The 19,949-nt window shown below is 46.3% G+C and overlaps 1 protein-coding gene across 1 annotated transcript in view; it reads left to right on the plus strand.

Moving 5' to 3' along the window:
• The window catches only part of dnah10 (dynein axonemal heavy chain 10), a 58,478-nt gene that overhangs the window by 33,938 nt on the left and 4,591 nt on the right, over positions 1 to 19,949 (plus strand). The window contains exons 40-69 of the mRNA XM_029716903.1: positions 3,421 to 3,556; positions 4,014 to 4,136; positions 4,244 to 4,375; positions 4,671 to 4,887; positions 5,008 to 5,127; positions 5,309 to 5,454; positions 5,613 to 5,765; positions 6,238 to 6,498; positions 6,599 to 6,771; positions 6,890 to 6,983; positions 7,113 to 7,280; positions 7,468 to 7,656; positions 7,868 to 8,039; positions 8,163 to 8,366; positions 8,454 to 8,534; positions 8,677 to 8,874; positions 9,042 to 9,203; positions 9,433 to 9,607; positions 13,840 to 14,021; positions 14,675 to 14,811; positions 15,027 to 15,244; positions 15,528 to 15,749; positions 15,885 to 16,032; positions 16,128 to 16,407; positions 16,523 to 16,752; positions 16,860 to 17,133; positions 17,265 to 17,369; positions 17,487 to 17,641; positions 17,747 to 17,901; positions 18,031 to 18,214. Coding sequence (XP_029572763.1) covers positions 3,421 to 3,556; positions 4,014 to 4,136; positions 4,244 to 4,375; positions 4,671 to 4,887; positions 5,008 to 5,127; positions 5,309 to 5,454; positions 5,613 to 5,765; positions 6,238 to 6,498; positions 6,599 to 6,771; positions 6,890 to 6,983; positions 7,113 to 7,280; positions 7,468 to 7,656; positions 7,868 to 8,039; positions 8,163 to 8,366; positions 8,454 to 8,534; positions 8,677 to 8,874; positions 9,042 to 9,203; positions 9,433 to 9,607; positions 13,840 to 14,021; positions 14,675 to 14,811; positions 15,027 to 15,244; positions 15,528 to 15,749; positions 15,885 to 16,032; positions 16,128 to 16,407; positions 16,523 to 16,752; positions 16,860 to 17,133; positions 17,265 to 17,369; positions 17,487 to 17,641; positions 17,747 to 17,901; positions 18,031 to 18,214 — 5,194 coding nt within the window. The remainder of the gene's footprint in view (positions 1 to 3,420; positions 3,557 to 4,013; positions 4,137 to 4,243; positions 4,376 to 4,670; positions 4,888 to 5,007; positions 5,128 to 5,308; positions 5,455 to 5,612; positions 5,766 to 6,237; positions 6,499 to 6,598; positions 6,772 to 6,889; positions 6,984 to 7,112; positions 7,281 to 7,467; positions 7,657 to 7,867; positions 8,040 to 8,162; positions 8,367 to 8,453; positions 8,535 to 8,676; positions 8,875 to 9,041; positions 9,204 to 9,432; positions 9,608 to 13,839; positions 14,022 to 14,674; positions 14,812 to 15,026; positions 15,245 to 15,527; positions 15,750 to 15,884; positions 16,033 to 16,127; positions 16,408 to 16,522; positions 16,753 to 16,859; positions 17,134 to 17,264; positions 17,370 to 17,486; positions 17,642 to 17,746; positions 17,902 to 18,030; positions 18,215 to 19,949) is intronic.

Raw genomic sequence — 19,949 nt, forward strand, 5'->3', positions numbered from 1 at the left:
GGCCCGGAACCTGAAGAAGTAATCCTTGGCAAAAAGCCTGGAGGGCTTATAAATGGTCCGGAGCCTGTAGGGATAAACCATGGCACGAAGCCTGTAGGAATAATCCATGGCCCGGCACCTGTAGAGATAATCCATGGTAAGAAGCCTCCAGTGATGATCCTTGGCGCGGAACCTGTAGAGATGATCCATGGCATGGAGCCAGCAGCAACGGTCACTAGTCCGGAACCTATTATGACGCTCCCCAGTCCCGAGCCTCCAGCGGCGGTCCGCAGCCCGGAGTCTTCAACGGCGGTCCGCAGCTTGGAGTCTTCAGCGGCGGTCCGCAGCCCGGGGTCTCCAGCGGCGGTCCGCAGCCCGGGGTCTCCAGCGGCGGTCCGCAGCCCGGGGTCTCCAGCGGCGGTCCGCAGCCCGGGGTCTCCAGCGGCGGTCCGCAGCCCGGGGTCTCCAGCGGCGGTCCGCAGCCCGGGGTCTCCAGCTGCGGTCCGCAGCCCGGGGTCTCCAGCGGCGGTCCGCAGCCCGGGGTCTTCAGCGGCGGTCCGCAGCCCGGGGTCTTCAGCGGCGGTCCGCAGCCCGGAGTCTTCAGCGGCGGTCCGCAGCCCGGAGTCTTCAGCGGCGGTCCGCAGCCCGGAGTCTCCAGCGGCGGTCCGCAGCCCGGAGTCTCCAGCGGCGGTCCGCAGCCCGGAGTCTCCAGCGGCCGTCCGCAGCCCGGAGTCTCCAGCGGCGGTCCGCAGCCCGGAGTCTCCAGCGGCGGTCCGCAGCCCGGAGTCTCCAGCGCCGGTCCGCAGCCCGGAGTCTCCAGCGGCGGTCCGCAGCCCGGAGTCTTCAGCGGCGGTCCGCAGCCCGGAGTCTCCAGCGGCGGCCCGGAGCCTCCAGCGGAGGCCCGCAGCCCGGAGCCTCCAGCGGCGGCCCGCAGCCCGGAGCCTCCAGCGGCGGCCCGCAGCCCGGAACCTCCAGCAATGATCTACAGTCCGGTTCCTTCGATGACGATCCACCGTCAGGTGGTAATAAAGCAGAAGGCACTGTGTATATACAGTACCCGTCAAAAGTTTGGTCCCACCTACTCAGATTCTTCAAAGTAGCCACCCTTTGCCTTGATGACAGCTTTGCGCACGGTTGGCATTCTCTCAACCAGCTTCATGAGGTAGTCACCTGGAATGCATTATCATTAGAGTTACCAGCCTCAGAAATTGCAGCCCAAATAGATGCTTCACAGAGTTCAAGTAACAGTCATATCTTCACTCTAATGAGCTTATGAACTGTTCAGAGGAGACTGCGTGAATCAGGCCTTCATGGTCGAATTGCTGCAAAGAAACGACTACTAAAGGACACCAATAAGAAGAAGAGACTTGCTTCGACCAAGAAACCACGAGCAATGGACATTAGACCGGTGGAAATCTGTCCTTTGGTCTGATGTGTCCAAATTTGAGTTTTTGGTTACAACCCTGTGTCTTTGTGAGACGCAGAGTAGGTGAACGGATGATCTCTGCATGTGTAGTTCCCACTGTGAAGCATGGAGGAGTAGGTGTGATGGTGTGGGGGTGCTTTGCTGGTGACACTGTTATTTATTTAGAATTCGAGGCACACTTAACCAACATGGCTACCACAGCATTCTGCAGCGATACGCCATGCCATCTGGTTTGCGCTTAGTGGGACTATCATTCGTTTTTCAATAGGACAATGACCCAAAACACACCTCCAGGCTGTGTAAGGGCTATTTGACCAAGAAGGAGAGTGATGGAATTCTGCATCAGATGACCTGGCCTCCCCAATCAACCAACCTCAACCCAATTGAGATGGTTTGGGATGAGTTGGACCTCAGAGTGAAGGAAAAGCAGCCAACAAGTTGTAATGGGGTGAGTGACTGGTTGCCAGGAAGTCAGGCGCAGGAGAGCAGAGATGGGTGATAACAGGAGAACTTTAATATACACCCTGGCCCAAAGGCACAGGCGAGGCAGCACAAAGCACAACCACGGTAACATGAACCGGATTAAACAAAACAAACAAACCTAGGTTTGAAACAAACCTAGCGCAAGCCAGCCTGTGGCGTAACACCCTACACAAAGAACAATTCCACACACAGACATGGGGGAAACAGAGGGTAATATACATTTAGTCTGATGAGGGAATGTGAACCAGGGGTGCGGGAAAACAAGACAAAACAAATGGAAAATGAAAGGTGGAGCAGCGATGGCTAGAAAGAAGACCGGTGACGCCGAACGCCGCCTGAACAAGGAGAGGGACCAACTTCGGCGGAAGTCATGACACAAGTGCTCAGCATATGTGGGAACTCCTTCAAGATGATTGGATAAGCATTCCAGGTGACTACCTCATGAAGCTGGTTGAGATAATGCCAAGAGTGTTCAAAGCTATCATCAAGGCAAAGGGTGGCTACTTTGAAGAATCTAAAATCTATAATGTCTTATGATTCGTTTTTTGGGTTACTACATGATTCCAAATAGTTATTTCATAGTTTTGATGTCTTCACTATTATTCTACAGAATATATATATATTATTTTACACTAATACAATTGCTCTATTTTCATGTCATCTGACCATAGCACCAGTTCCAATCCAAGTGCCAATGCCATTTAGCAAACACCAGGCGTTTACATTTGTTGGAGGACATGAAAATAGAGCTCTTTGGCCACGCACACCAGTAAGGAAATAAGGATGCGCAAGCAGAAAAGAACCAAATACTATTACCTACTGTAAAATATAGTGGTTTATCTTTCATTTTATGGGGCTATTTTGCAACCACTGGTCCTGGGGCCCTTGTTAATGTTTATGGCAGTATGAACTTTACCCAGTACCTAGATAAAAACCTGGTTGCCTCTGCCAGTAGGCTGAAACTTGTCCGCAAGTGGATCGTCCAGCAAGACAATAACCCCAAGCACACATCAAAATCTACAAATAAATTATTAATTGACCACAAAATCAGCATTTTGCAATGGCCATCTCAGTCTCTGGACTTCAACCCCTTTGAAAACCTGTGGTTTGAATTGAAGAGGGTAGTCCAAAAGCGCAGACAATGGATATCAAGGGTCTGAAAATATTATTTATGGAGGAATGGTCTGAGATCCCTTCCAATGTGTTCTCCAATCTCATAAAACATTTTAGAAAAAGGTTCAGTGCCGTTATCCTTGCAAGGTGAGGTATGGAAAGGTATTGAAAACAGGGGTGCCAATAATTTTGACCCCCATCTTTTTGAGAAAAAAAATATTACTTGTTAAACAAAATACATTTTTCTGAGCAATTGTATTAGTATAAAATAATATGATTACCTTTTTTTTAGCGTACAATAAAGCACAGTATTTGTATTATTTATTTTTTCAGTATTTTTTGCTCATCTTTATCAAGGGTGGCAATAATTTGGGACCTGACTGTATTTCTCTTGTTGCCACATGAACCCTTCCCTACAGGTACATCCTGTTTGATGGGGATGTGGATGCTCTGTGGGTGGAGAACATGAACTCAGTAATGGATGATAACAAGCTGCTCACCCTGGCCAATGGAGAGAGAATACGCCTGCAGAACCACTGTGCTATGCTATTTGAGGTTTGTCACTAATATCACTATAGTCTCTTCAGACCACACCTTACTTGCACAGTTGTTAAAGGAATAGTTTACCCAAATTACAAAATTACACACGTTTGTGGCTCAAATCCCATTCAAGTCATGGGACCCATGTTAGCATTTTTCGCACATCATGTTCAAATCATCTATAAGTGACTTTGTTGAGCTTCACAATCAATTTTAGATACTTGTGAAAAATTTGGACGTGATGCGCGAAAAAAAATTATATCGGTCCCATGACTTGAAGGGGATTTGTGCCACGAATTCTAAAATGTTAGCATGTGGAAACTAAATAAAAGCATGAATTTTTGTCATACCTTGTCCATAGACTGCTTACAGGGTAAGGAAATCAATGTGTCATTTTGTAATTTGGGTGAACTGTCACTTGAAGAATTTCTCAATGCGAATCGTAAATACATTTGTCCATCATGTGTTGTAGGTTGGAGATCTGCAGTATGCCTCTCCTGCTACAGTTTCTCGCTGTGGGATGGTGTTTGTGGACCCCAAAAATCTTCGCTATACTCCCTACTGGCAGAAATGGGTCAGCAACAGACCTCCAAAGGTAAGGAACATGACACAGTAAAATGCATAAAGGTTTTATCCTTTCAGCTTTATAAAAATTGATGTTGAAATGTCTCATCTTGCATTTGCTTGTCTTTTCCTGGACAGGAACAACCACACCTGGAGAAGCTGTTTGTAAAGTACGTGCCCAGCACTATCGACATGATAGTGGAGGGTATTGTTGACGGCAAACAGGTGGAGAAACTGAAGACCATCGTCCCTCAGACAGATCTCAACATGGTTGGTACAGCTTGGCCTTCTCGAGTGTTATAACATGAGTGTTATAACATGTTCCTAATTATATTTACCCAAATGTAATCTCATGAACAGAATCAGAATTTCCTGTAACAAAATCAGTTTCTGTATCACCTACCTAAGATTGGATCCAGCAAACTTCTTACTCTACATTCCTAGTTCCATAGTCCATTTTCTGTCTGTCTGTCTGTCTGTCTGTCTGTCTGTCTGTCTGTCTGTCTGTCTGTCTGTCTGTCTGTCTGTCTGTCTGTCTGTCTGTCTGTCTGTCTGTTGTGTCCAGGTGATGCAGTTGTCCATGATGCTGGATGCCCTGCTGGAGACAGAGGTCTATGATGCTGATGTTCTGGAGTGTTTCTTCCTGGAGGCGCTGTATTGCTCTCTGGGGGCATGCCTACTGGACAACAGACGGGCCAAATTTGATGACTTTGTAAAGAAACTGTCCAGCTTGACCACTGGTCATGATGAGAAGGCTCTTGCTGGACCTGGAGAGATTCCAGGTGAGAGAGGCACTGTCCAAGCCAAGGGTCAAATAGTCATACTTCAATCTGTATTCAGCTATTAGATACCCAAAACTACAAGTTATTCATAAAATGAATGGTTGGGATGTCCGTCCACAGGTTACCTGCCAACTCTGTACGATTTCCATTTTGATGGGACCAAGAAGAAGTGGGTTACCTGGAGCTCTCTGGTCACCAAATACGTTCACAGCCCTGATGTGAAGTTCATCGATATCCTGGGTAAAGCATCAATGCATGTGTGCTCAGCAAAAAACAAATAAATCATCCACTAGATTCTTACAGATACCACATGAACCCTTTTTTCCAACCTCACTTTCATTTTCCAACCTCCCCTCTTTCTCCCTCCTCTCTCTCCATCTATTTCTCTCAATCTCTATCTCCATCTCTCTCTCTCTTACAGTCCCTACTGTGGACACCACGCGAGCCAGTTGGCTACTGGAGCAGATGGTGAAGATCAAGAGGCCTGTAGTTCTGGTGGGAGAGTCTGGCACCTCCAAAACAGCCACTACTCAGAATTTCCTGAAGAACCTCAACATGGACACTACTGTGAGTTTACAACAGGATGTCACAGAGACACAGACAGAGCCCATGACACTGAAATGACAACCTATTCCCTATATAGTGCACTACTTTTGACCAGGGCCCATTTAGGACACACACCATGTGTATTAACTATGTTTAATGTTGCTTCTTTGTGTCTCCAGATGATGCTGACCATTAACTTCTCATCACGGACCACCTCCATGGACCTCCAGAGGAACCTTGAGGCCAGCGTGGAGAAGAGGACAAAGGAGATATACGGCCCTCCAATGGGCAAAAGACTGCTGGTCTTTATGGATGACCTCAACATGCCCAGGGTAGGTACCTGCCTGCACTTCTCTAGCTCCCCATCACCCTCTCTTCCATCCCTCAACCTTCATCCTTTACATGTGTGTCTGTGTTAATGTAGGTTAGCGTGTTTGTTTGTCTCGTTGATTGTATGTTGGTATGTCATTGTACCTGTTGTCACGGTTGTTGGGATAGACGGACCAAGGCGCAGCGTGATTCGAGTTCCACATCTTTTATTTGTGAAACTTAAACAAAACAATAAACAAACAACGACCATGAAGTAACAGAGCGCGCATCAGCACTCAACAAAACAATATCCCACAACCCAGGTGGGAACAATGGAGAACTTAAGTATGATCCCCAATTAGAGACAACGAACATCTGCTGCCTCTAATTGGGAACCATACCAAGAGCACCAACATAGAAATGAAAAGACTAGAACACCCCCTAGTCACGCTAAGGGCTGTCTATGGTCAGGGCGTGACACCTGTGTCCTATCAGGTGGATGATTATGGGACCCAGCAGCCCATTGCCCTGCTGAAGCTGCTGTTGGACCGAGGAGGCATGTATGACAGAGGGAAGGAGCTGAACTACAAAGTTCTGAAGGACCTAGGCTTCATCGCAGCCATGGGCAAGGCAGGAGGTGGGAGGAACGAGGTGGACACCCGCTTCATCTCCCTCTTTAGTGTCTTCAACATCCCCTTCCCAGACGAGGACTCCCTCCATCTTATCTACTCCTCCATCCTCAAGGGACACACCATGGTGAGACGCACTGTCACACATTTTAAGATGCAGCTGTTACCACCAAAAACAGCATTACCACACATTAATTATTGTATGAAATGACTTGATTGAACCGTAGCCATTTGAGGAGTGCATCCAGAAGATGTGTGACAAGCTGACTATCTGCACTCTGGAGCTGTACAAGAACATCATCAAAGACCTGCCGCCCACGCCATCCAAGTTCCACTACATCTTCAACCTCAGGGACCTGTCCAGAGTCTACAACGGTCTGGTCCTCACCAACGCTGAGAGGTCTTAAACATTACCCTCGGTTGAATCTAAATAACATGTGTTAAGAAGATGTTGCTAACACCTAGAAGCTCATGTTAAGTGTTGTCATGTTTAGTCTCTGAGCGTTTCTCTTCTGTAGGTTTCTGACGGTCACCCAGTTTGTGCGTGTGTGGAGGAACGAGTGCCTGAGGGTGTTCCATGACAGGCTCATCAATGAAATAGACAAAGCCCTGGTACGTTCATCTGCATGGTTCTGTTCTGCTTAATCATGAAAAATGTATTAATGACTTTACAGTAACTTCCTCTTACTATATTGTACTTGTTTTCCATTCTCATCTGTCCCCTGTCTTGTTGTCTCTCAGGTCCAGGGCCATATAAAGAACCTGATAGATGAGCACTTTAAGTCAGACTTGGAGTCAGCCATGAGGGACCCCATCCTGTTTGGTGACTACAGAACTGCCCTCAACGAGTCTGAGCCACGCGTCTATGAGGACATACAGGACTATGACGCTTCCAAAGCCTTGTTCCAGGTACTCAGAAGTTGGGATGATGACTTTCAAACGTGTGTTTGATTTTTACATTTATAATTGCCCCTTGTCACCTGTACTAGGCAAAATTAAACTGCACCCTTTTTTCAATATGTTCAAAATATCACAACTTTACTGTTTGCCCAGTCTCAAGCCTTTGTCTCGTTGCTAACCTGTCACTGCTCTGTAGGAGATCCTGGAGGAGTACAATGAGAACAAGACCAAGATGAAACTGGTTCTGTTTGACGACGCCCTGGAGCACCTGACAAGAGTGCACCGCATCATCAGGATGGACCGCGGCCACGCCCTGCTGGTGGGGGTTGGCGGCTCCGGGAAGCAGTCCCTTACCAAGCTGGCCGCATTCACCGCAGGCTGCGAGGTCAGCCAGACACATCTTCTGCGTCCCAACTGGCACCCTATTCCCTATATAGTGTACTACTTTTGCTCTGGACAAAAGTAGTGCACTATATAGGGAATAGAGTGCCAGTTCAGACACATCCATCATCTGCTACTGCTCATATGGGAGGAGGCCTTTAATTTGAGACACCAGAAAGATACCTTCTTATATGGACTGTTGTTTGCCTCTCCAGGTGTTTGAGATTACACTGAGCAGAGGCTACTCAGAGACCAACCTCCGTGAGGACCTGAAGATCCTGTATCTGAAGCTGGGCATTGAGGACAAGAAGACGGTTTTCCTCTTCACTGATGCCCACGTGGCTGAGGAGGGCTTCCTGGAACTCATCAACAATATGCTCACCTCGGGTAAAAACTTGAGCATACACCAGCTCCCACACATTGTGTGCATCCCAAATGCCACCCTATTCCCTAGATAATGCACTACTTTGGACCAGATTCTGCAGTCAGACTAACCCTCTGTGTGTGCAGGCATGGTCCCTGCTCTGTTCCCAGATGATGAGAAAGAAATGGTGCTGAACCAGCTCCGTGATGAGGCCATGAAGATGGGCTCTGGCCCATCCAAGGAGAGCGTGTGGCAGTATTTTGTCAACAAGAGTGCCAACAACCTGCACATTGTCCTGGGAATGTCCCCTGTGGGAGACACCCTGAGGACACGCTGCAGGAACTTCCCAGGTACACACCCCTTCACTACCGTTCACTTGGCATTGTCTACTGTCTGAAGAGTTTATGTTATTGCTCCTTTTCTCATTTATGTCACAGGGCTGGTGAACAACACTGGTATTGACTGGTTCCTGCCCTGGCCTCCTCAGGCTCTGCATGCTGTGGCTCAGTCTTTCCTGGGTATGGAATCACAGATTCACACTTCCACCACCACTACAATGTACTAAAATTGTACAATCGATACATTTATCACTGACTCTGATTAGGGTGTTTATACAAGCTTTATAGTGGTGCAACTGAACCCATCAATGTCATGCCACAGGTGAGAGTCCGATGATCCCTGAGAGGCACTCGGCAGCCGTAATTGCTCACGTGTGTATGGTGCACGGCTCGGTGGGTGACTACAGCAAGATGTTCCTGCAGAAGCTCAGACGCAGCAACTACGTCACCCCCAAGAACTACCTGGACTTCATCAGCACCTACGCCAACCTCCTGGAGGACAAGGACCAATACATCCTGGGTAACAGGGGGCACAGAGTGGGAGAAATATCAAGCCTAATGAAAGAGCCTTGGTTTCCCTGCTACTGCTGTGCTGCATTGCACTGGTTTTTGTGTTTTTTTTGTGTGTGTGCCTGCGTGTGAGAGATAGTAAAGTTGTCTCCCTCTGTCCCTCGCGTGGTGTCCCAGCTCAGTGTAAGCGTCTGGAGGGTGGTCTGGATAAGCTGAAGGAGGCCAGTGTGCAGCTGGCTGAGCTCAACATCAAGCTGGCAGAGCAGAAGGTGGTTCTAGCAGAGAAATCCTCTGCCTGTGAGATCCTACTGCAGGAGATCGCCACCAACACCACCGTGGGTCAGTCCAGTCAACACAGCATTAGGCTGAGTTCCAAATGTAACCCTTTCCATATACCCTATTCCCTAATTTAGTGCATTACTTATGACCAGGGCTCATACCGTAATGCACTATATAGGGAATCTGGTGCCATTTGGGAAGAGCCTTAAGACACGTTCGCTGTACCCATACCGTGTTAATCATAGCCCACAGGGCGGCACAAGAAAACATAACTCTCCTTTTTGTGTAGCTGAGGAGAAGAAGAAGCTTGCGGAGGACAAAGCCAAGGAGATTGAGGAGCAGAACAAGGTGATCGCTGTGGAGAAGAGGGATGCTGAGAGCTCATTGGCTGAGGCCCTGCCTGCTCTGGAGGCAGCCCGCATCGCCCTGCAGAGCCTGGACAAGTCTGACGTCACTGAGATCAGGTGCCCCTCCCTGCCTTCCCCCCTCTGTGCTCCACTGCACCCACCTGGTTGGTTCTATGTCCCACAAGTTAAACAGATGTGCGTCACAAATGGCACCCTATTCACTATATAGTGCACTACTTTTGACTCTGCACTATATAGGGAATAGAGTGTAATTTGGGAGGCACCCATAATGTAGTGGTTACACTCATCAGGCAGATCAGACAGTCTGGGCCAGGAGTCAGCAGTCTGGTCCTGATGGAGTGTCACGTTGTCATTTGGCCCCTTCCCGGCCCTTGGCTCCCTGGAAAATAGGAAAATGTTGTCATAGGAAAATTACAGATGGTGATTTTGGGAAATGTCTTATGTTGATTAATGGAACAAGTTACTCAGTGGCTTTAAAGCTTACACAGAGCAGACCTCCAGGAGCAGGACTGAACTGAACACACCTGGTCCAAACCACTAACCTCATAGATAGAGAAGGCAGCTTTGGTTAGACACAAATCAATAAAAACATATAACAAAAAACACAAATCAAATACGTCATTCCCACACTTCAAAAACATTCACTGGGAATAGGTTTCGAGTTTTTAATCCATCTGTTGAAGGAGGATGTAAGTATGAACCTAGTGTGACCTTATCCGTGATCCTTATCCTAATTCATAGAAAACTCAATTTCAACACTCCAAAGAAAATACAGTGCCTTCAGAAAGTATTCACACCCCTTGACCTTTTCCACATTTTGTTGTTACAAGGTGGGATTAAAATTGATTTAATTATCATTTTTTGTCAACGATCTACACAAAATACTCAATGTCAAAAATGCTAAGATTTGTAATTTTTAAAAAAATAAAATAGGAAAAATAAAACACTAATATATCTTAATGACACTAATATACAGTTGAAGTCAGTTTACATACACTTAGGTTGGAGTCATTGAAACTCATTTTTCAAATACTCCATAAATTTCTTGTTCACAAACTATAGTTTTGGCAAGTCAGTTAGGACATCTACTTTGTGTATGACACAAGTAATTTTTCCAACAATTGTTTACAGACAGATTATTTCACGTATAATTCACGGTATCACAATTCCAGTGGGTCAGAAGTTTACATACACTAAGTTGACTGTGCCTTTAAACAGCTTGGAAAATTCCAGAAAATGATGTCATGGCTTTAGAAGCTTCTTATAGGCTAATTGACATCATTTAAGTCAACTGGAGGTGTACCTGTGGATGTATTTCAAGGCCTACCTTCAAACTCAGTGCCTCTTTGCTTGACATCATGGGAAAATCAAAAGAAATCAGCCAAGACCTCGGAAAGAAAATTGTAGACCTCCACAAGTCTGGTTCATCCTTGGGAGCAATTTCCAAACGCCTGAAGGTACCACATTCATCTGTACAAACAATAGTATGCAAGTATATAAACCATGGGACCACGCAGCTGTCATACCGCTCAGGAACGAGACGCGTTCTGTCTCCTAGAGATGAACGTACTTTGATGCGAAAAGTGCAAATCAATCCCAGAACAACAGCAAAGGACCTTGTGAAGATGCTGGAGGAAACAGGTACAAAAGTATCTATATCCACAGTAAAACAAGTCCTATATCGACAAAACCTCAAATGCCGCTCAGCAAGGAAGAAGCCACTGCTCCAAAACCACCATTAAAAAATCCAGACTACGGTTTGCAACTGCACATGGGGACAAAGATTGTGCTTTTTGGAGAAATGTCCACAAAAATAGAACTGTTTGGCCATAATGACCATCATTATGTTTGGAGGAAAAAGAGGGAAGCTTGCAAGCCGAAGAACACCATCCCAACCGGGAAGCACGGGGGTGGCAGCATCATGTTGTGGGGGTGCTTTGCTGCAGGAGGGACTGGTGCACTTCACAAAATAGATGGCATCATGAGGGAGGAAAATTATGTGGATATATTGAAGCAACATCTCAAGACATCAGTCAGGAAGTTAATGCTTGGTCGCAAATGGGTCTTCCAAATGGACAATGACCCCAAGCATACTTCCAAAGTTGTGGCAAAATGGCTTAAGGACAACAAAATCAAGGTATTGGTCAATTGGAGTGGCCATCACAATGCCCTGACCTCAATCCTGTAGAAAATTTGTGGGCAGAACTGAAAAAATGTGTGCAAGCAAGGGGGCCTACAAACCTGACTCAATTACACCAGCTCTGTCAGGAGGAATGGGCTACCCGAAGCATTTAACCCAAGTTAAACAATTTAAAGACAATGCTACCAAATACTAATTGAGTGTTTGTAAATTTCTGACCCACTGGGAATGTGATGAAAGAAATAAACGCTGAAATAAATCTTTCTCTCTACTATTATTCTAACATTTCACATTTTTTTAATAAAGTGGTGATCCTAACTGACCTAAAACAGGGAATATTTACTAGGATTAAATGTCAGTAATTGTGAAAAACTGAGTTTAAATGTATTTGGCTAAGGTGTATGTAAACTTCAGACTTCAACTGTATCTTGATGTTAGAATCACCTTTGGCAGCAATTACAGCTGTGAGTCTTTCTGGGTAAGTCTCAAAGAGCTTTGCACACCTGGATTGTACAATATTGTCACATTATTATTTAAAACATTTGTCAAGCTCTGTCAAGTTGGTTTCTAGTCTTAACATAGATTTTTGAGCAAATTTAGGTCAAAACTGTAACTAGACCACTCAGGAGCATTCAATGTTGTTTTGGTAAGCAACTCCAGTGTATATTTTTCCTAGTGTTTTAGGTTATTGTCCTGCTGAAGGTGAATTTGTCTCCCAGTGTCTGTTGGAAAGTAGACTGAACCAGTTTTCCTTTCGGATTTTGCTTAGCTAGCTCTAATCTGTTTATTTTTATCCTAAAAAACGTCCTAGTCCTTGCCGATGACAAGCATACCCATAACATGATGCAGCCACCATCATGCTTGAAAATATGAAGAGTGGTACTCAGTGTTGTGTTGGATTTGCGCCTAACATAATGCTTTGTATTTAGGACAAAAAGTTCATTTTTGTTGCCACATTTTTTGCAGTTTTACTTTAGTGTCTTATTGCAAACAGGATGCATGTTTTGGAATACTTTTATTCTGTACAGGCTTCCTTCTTTTCACACTGTCATTTAGGTTAGCATTGTGGAGTGACTACAATATTGTTGATCCATCCTCAGTTTTCTCCTATCACAGCCATTAAACTCTGTAACTGTTTTATAGTCACCATTGCCTCATGGTGAAATCTCTGAGCGGTTTTCGTTCCTCTCCGGCAACTGAGTTAGGAAAGACGCATGTATCTTCGTAGTGACTGGGTGTATTGATACACCATCCAAAGTGTAATTACAAACATCACCATGCTCAAAGGGATATTCAATGTCTGCTTTTTTTATATTTACCCATCTACCAATAGGTGCCCTTCTTTGCGAGGCACTGGAAAATCTCCCTGGTCTTTGTGGTTGAATCTGTGTTTGAAATTCACTGCTTGACTGAGGGACCTTACAGATAATTGTATGTGTGAGGTACAGAGATGAGGTAGTCATTCAGAAATCATGTTAAACACATTTGAACTCCTGAACTTATTTAGGCTTGCCATAACAAAGAGGTTGAATGCTTATTGACTCGAGACATTTCTGCTTTTAATTTTTTATTAATTTGTAAACATTTCTAAAAACATAACTCCACTTTGACATTATGGGGTTTTGTGTGTAGGCCAGTGACACAAAATCTCAATGAAATATTTTTTTAATTCAGGCTGTAACACCACAAAATGTGTTAAAAAGTCAAGGGGTGTTAATACTTTCTGAAGACACTGTAAATCCTGTTTTACAGATCTTGCAGTGCTGTGTTGAGACACTGTATATTTCCCGCTTGGAGAGGTGTAGGATTTGCCAATGGATAGAAAAGAAACAAATATTTTCTGGTTTAGATTGTTTTCCCGCTTGACTCCTTTAAAGCAGCAATTCATACTTGGTGGAACTGCCACGTCCATTTGTGATATTACAACAACAAAGAAGTTATTTCAGACAACGATTTTTTTCTAAATTACCATGATGCCAGATGTTCCTCTCCTCTTTTTCATCAACAAAAGAAAATAATAACCAAGGCTCTACGTCATACAGTGGCGCTGTTCCACCTTATGCGGATTCCAGCTTTAACAAAAGTTGTTGCCCTGGAGCTCCATTCATGTCCATTGATTATTTTTTTTCCTGTGCCTGTCTCTTTGGTTGTGCTTCTGTCCGCTCGTCTGGCGCGTCAACCCTTACAGATCATTTGCCAAGCCGCCCAAACAGGTGCAGGTGGTGTGTGAGTGCATCCTGGTGATGCGAGGCCAGAAGGAGATCAGCTGGAAGTCAGCCAAGAGCATGATGTCAGAGGGCAACTTCCTGCGCGCATTGATGGAGATGGACTGTGATGCCATCAACCCCAGCCAGGTCAAGACTGTCAGAGGTAGGTAGGCCACTTCTGTTCTGTGGTTTTCACGCCAAAACAGGACAACAATATGTCTAACTTTATCCGTAATGCAACTTAAATATGCAGTATGAGCCCTCAAATAGCAAATACATGGATACATGTAACTGCCAAAATAAAGGAAACACCATCATAAAGTGTCTTAATAGAGTGTTGTGCCACCATGAGCCGCCAGAACAGCTTCAATGCTCCTTGGCGTAAATGCTACAAGTGTCTGGAACTCTGTTGGAAGGATGCGTGCACCATTGTTCCACAAGAAATCATTTGGTGTTTGTGGTGGAGGAAAATACTGTCTCAGGCACGGCTCCAAAATCTCCCATAAGTGTTCAATTGGGTTTAGATCGGGTGAGTGGTGACTGAGACACACACACACACTTTAAATCCTCTATGCTCCTTTGAGACCTCTCTGGCTTCTTCTAGCCATGGTAGCCAAACTCATGGGCAACTGGGCATATGTATAGATGACCCTAAGCATGATGGGATGTTAATTGCTTAGTTAACTCAGGAACCACACCTGTGTGGAAACACCTGATTTCAATATACTTTGTATGCCTCATTTACTCAAGTGTTTTCTTTATTTTGGCAGTTACCTGTATATGTTCACTCTATTGCCCTGTGTTTCTCCTGGCCAGGCTTCTTGAAGAACCTGAACACCAGCTTTGAGGAGATGCAGGCCATCAGTAAGGCTGGCTCTGGGATGCTCAAGTTTGTGGAGGCTGTCATGGGCTACTGTGATGTTGCCAGGGAGATCAAGCCCAAGAGAGAGAAGGTAACGTGATCCAGGCAATGTGATAGAGATAGTATAAACAGTGTAAATGACTTTGATCAGCACAGGGGAAGTGCCATAGTCATGGATCTCTTTTGTTTATGTTATAGGCATAACACTATCCAGCATATGGCCCATGCCAGTTAAATGGCACCAGCCTTTAAGAATGAGCAGTGTTGTGTTAGTGGCGTTTCAACCCCCCTGGCTGTCTGTTGCAGGTGGCGCGCCTAGAGAAGAACTTCTTCCAGAGCAAGCGTGAGCTGGAGCGTATTCAGAACGAGCTGGGGACCATCCAGAGGGAGCTGGGGGCGCTGGGGGACAAGTACAGTGCTGCCATGGGGGAGAAGCAGCTGCTGCAGGAGGAGGCTGAGGTCATGGAGAGGAGGCTGATCGCTGCTGACAAACTCATTTCAGGCCTGGGCTCGGAGAATGAGCGGTGAGGACAGCACGGTGGAGTGCATATACACACAGACTCAGCATAACTTACAGCCAGTTGAAGGCTGTGGACCGTATTTGAATCAACGTTGTTTCCATGTCATTTCACCCAACTTTTAACCTAAATCAATGACATGGTGAAATGTTTTGTTGAATTCACATTAATTGACAACTCAACCAAATGTAAACCAAAACTAGACGTTGAAATTACGTCTGTGCCCTACCGTCTCTGTATCTGTCTCTTCCTCCTCTTCTCGTCTTCCTCTCCTTCTTCCTCTTCCCAGATGGACAGATGACCTGGAGGAGTTGAAGCAGCGTCGTGTGCGTCTCCTAGGCGACTGCCTGATCTGTGCTGCGTTCCTGAGCTACGAGGGGGCATTCAGCTGGGACTTCAGGAATGAGATGGTGTTTGACGTGTGGGAGAAGGATGTGTTGGAGAGAAGCATCCCTCTCAGCCAGCCCTTCAGAGTGGAGAGTCTACTGACCGACGAGGTGGAGATCAGCAGGTCAGAGAATGTACGTGTGTGTTGGTGTGTGTAAGTGTGTGTGTGCGTACATGCATTTGTGAGTGCGTTTTTTTATGCGTGTGTTTTCGTCCCTGTGTGAGAGGAAGAGAGAGAGTAAAGGTGTCTGTGTTGTAGATGGGGGTCAGAGGGCCTTCCTCCAGATGAGCTGTCAGTCCAGAACGGGATTCTGACCACCAGGGCCAGCCGCTTCCCCATGTGTATCGACCCCCAACAGCAAGCCCTCAACTGGATCAAAAAGAAGGAGGAGAAGTTCAACCTCAAGGTACGGCTAACTTTATCAGCTGACTTCAAAGGATCTAACTATTATTCTTTTACATTTGTTATTCTTATACTGTATGTGATTGACCTCTTCCATAGATCTCTTCGTTCAACGACCCAGACTTCTTGAAGCAGCTGGAGATGGCCATCAAGTATGGCTTTCCCTTCCTGTTCCAAGACGTGGATGAGTACATTGACCCTGTGATCGACAACGTCCTGGAGAAGAACGTGAAAGGAGCCGAGGGCCGGCAGGTTATAACGCTGGGGGACAAGGAGGTGGACTACGACCCCAACTTCAAACTCTACCTCAACACCAAACTGTCCAACCCCAAGTACTCTCCCTCTGTGTTCGGGAAGGCCATGGTCATCAACTACACTGGTGAGACGTCTCTGTATGTCAGCACGCCTGTGTCTACACTGTATGTGGTGTGAGTGTATGGGGTAACAGATTGTGTGCGTGTGCCTGTGTGCGTGCGTGTGTGTGTCTCCCTCAGTGACACTGAAGGGTCTGGAGGACCAGCTGCTGAGTGTGATCGTGGGCTTTGAGCGTAAGGAGCTGGAGGAGCAGCGGGAGAGACTTATCCAGGAGACCAGTGAGAACAAGAAGCTGCTGAAAGACCTGGAGGACTCTCTGCTGAGGGAACTGGCCACCTCCACAGGCAACATGCTGGATAACGTGGAGCTGGTCCACACTCTGGAGGAGACCAAGTCCAAGGCTAGCGAGGTTTGTCTGGAGACAGGATACACTCACTCTCAAGGGGAAGACATCAGAGAGCATGAGGCCTGGGCTCTCTTAATGCTTTGTCTGTGTTTTCTGATGTAACTCCCCAGGTGTTTGAGAAGCTGAAGCTGGCAGAGAAGACATCAACAGACATTGATAAGCTGCGAGATGGCTACCGTCCCGCTGCCAAGCGCGGTGCCATCCTGTTCTTTGTGCTGGCAGAGATGGCCCTGGTGAACAGCATGTACCAGTACTCTCTAGCCTCCTATCTGGAGGTTTTTGACTTCTCCCTGCGCAAGTCCCTGCCGGACTCCATCCTGCCCAAGAGGCTGAAGAACATCATGGACACCTTGACATACAATGTCTACAACTATGGATGCACAGGTGAGGTGACAGGGTGTTCAGGAATGGTCAAACCTGGACTTTTGTGGGAACAGTTATGTGATAGCTGGGATTGATATGAAACTGTGTGTGTGTGTGTGGTGTGGTGTGTGGTGTGTGTGTGTGTGACTCAGGTCTGTTTGAGAGACACAAGCTGCTGTTCTCCTTCAATTTGACAATAAAGATTGGGCAGCCAGAGGGGAGGGCTCCCCAGGAGGAGCTGGACTTCTTCCTCAAGGGTGAGAGACATATGATGTCATCTACCATACACTCACATAAACACAGCACACCAACTTGGAGACGCATAACTCACGTACTGTGCTCACGTACTGTTCTCTCTGTGCTCCTCAATCCAGGCAACCTGTCCCTGGAGATGAGCACGAGGAAGAAGCCGTGTCCCTGGCTTCCAGGCCAGGGCTGGGAGGACATCATACGACTGGCTGAGCTCTTCCCTGCTGAGTTTGGCTCCCTACCAGATGACGTGGAGAAGAACCTGCCAGAGTGGAAGACTGTGAGTAACACCATCCAATCTTGTGACCTAGTGATGCACTGAATATGTTCCTATGTCCTCTGTAGAATGGTTCATTGTTAACCCTCCTCTCTGTTGTCATCTCAGTGGTATGACCTGGATGGGCCGGAGCAGGCTCTCTTCCCCATGAAGTATAAAGACAACCTGACTGCCTTCCAGAAGCTGCTGTTGCTGCGCTGCTTCCGCCTGGACAGAGTCTACCGGGCTGTCACTGACTATGTCACCATCACCATGGGAGAGAAGTAATAGCCCGTTCTCCTACTTGTAAACAAACCTGAACTCCTATTGCTTTGATCCAAAATATCTTGACTTGTGGAGATGAGACTTTAGTGTTCACTTTCTACTGTCTACCTCGCCCCCCTCCCTCTCAGGTATGTGCAGCCCCCTGTGATCAGTTTCGAGGCCATCTATGAGCAGAGTTCACCCAACTCCCCCATCGTGTTCATCCTGAGCCCCGGATCCGACCCAGCCAGTGACCTCATGAAGCTTGCTGAGAGGTCTGGCTTTGGGGGCAGCAGGCTCAAGTTTCTGGCCATGGGACAAGGTCAAGAGAAGGTACCAGACAACTCTCATTAATCACAGCAATAGAGCTTCCAATGTTACAATTTTTTTTATTTAACCTTTATTTAACTAGGCAAGTCAGTTAAGAAAAATTCTTATTTACAATGACGGCCTACCAAAAGCCAAAAGTCCTCCTGCGGGGGCTGGGATTAAAAAATAATATATAAGACAAAACACATATCACGACAAGAGAGACACGACAACACTACATAAAGAGACCTAAGACAACAGTATAGCATGGCAGCAACACATGACAACACAGCATGGTAGCAACACCACACGGTAACAACATGGTAGCAACACAACATGGCACCAGCACAACATGGTAGCAGCACAAAACATGGTACAAACATTATTGAGCACAGACAACAGCACAAAGCCAGAAGGTAGAGACAACAATACTTCACGCAAAGCAGCCACAACTGTCAGTAAAAGTGTCCATGATTGAGTTTTTGAATGAAGAGATAGAGATAAAACTGTCCAGTTTGAGTGTTTTTTGCAGCTCGTTCCAGTCGCTAGCTGTAGCGAACTGAAAAAGGAGAGACCCAGGGATGTGTGTCCTTTGGGGATGGGTGTTGTATGGGGAGGATGAAGGCTGCAGTAGGTATCTCAACCAGTGGGTCTTCCGACCGGTACACAGAGATGACCAGTTTACAGAGGAGTATAGAGTGCATTGATGTGTCCTATAAGGAGCATTGGTGGTAAGTCTGATGGCTGAATGGTAAAGAACATCTAGCCCCTCGAGAGCACCCTTACCTGCCGATCTATAAATTCTCCGTAAGCTAGCATGAAGGTAGAATGGTCATCTGAATCAGGGTTAGTTTGACAGCTGGGGTGAAAGAGGAGCAATTACGATAGAGGAAACCATGTCTAGATTTAACTTTAGCCTGCAGCTTTGATATGTGCTGAGAGAAGGACAGTGTACCATCTAGCCATACTCCCAAGTACTTGTATGAGGTGACTACCTCAAGCTCTAAACCCTGATAGGTAGTAATCACACTGTTTGGGAGAGATGCATTCTTCTTACCAAACCACATGACCTTTGTTTTGGAGGTGTTCAGAACAAGGTTAAGGGCAGAGAAAGCTTGTTGGACACTAAGAAAGCTTTGTTGTAGAGCGTTTAACACAAACTCCAGGGAGGGGGCAGCTGAGTTTAAGACTGTATCATCTGCATATACACACTGGGGCTCCCGAGTGGCGCAGTGGTCTAAGGCACTGCATCTCAGTGCAAGAGGCGTCACTACAGTCCCTGGTTCAAATCCAGGCTGTATCACATCTGGCTGTGATTGGGAGTCCCATAGGGCGGCGCACAATTGGCCCAGCGTTGTCCGGGTTTGGCAGGGGTAGGCCGCCATTGTAAATAAGAATTTGTTCTTTACTGATTTGCCTAGTTAAATAAAGGTTAAAATAAAATAAATAAAAATATAAATGGATGAGAGAGCTTCAGACTGCCTGAGCTATGTTGTTGATGTTAATTGAGAAGAGCGTGGGGCCAAGAGCGTGGCTGAGACAGCAGATGTTCTGACTTTATACACTGCACTCTTTGAGAGAGGTAGTTAGCAAACCAGGCCAAAGACCCCTCAGAGACACCAATACTCCTTAGCCGGCCCGCAAGAATGGAATGGTCTACCGTATCAAAAGATTTGGCCAAGTCAATAAAAATAGCAACACAACATTGCTTAGAATCAAGGGCAATTGAGACATCATTTAGGACATTTAAGGTTGCAGT

The sequence above is a fragment of the Salmo trutta genome, chromosome 27 (assembly GCF_901001165.1).
Source record: "Salmo trutta chromosome 27, fSalTru1.1, whole genome shotgun sequence".
NCBI lineage: Eukaryota > Metazoa > Chordata > Actinopteri > Salmoniformes > Salmonidae > Salmo > Salmo trutta.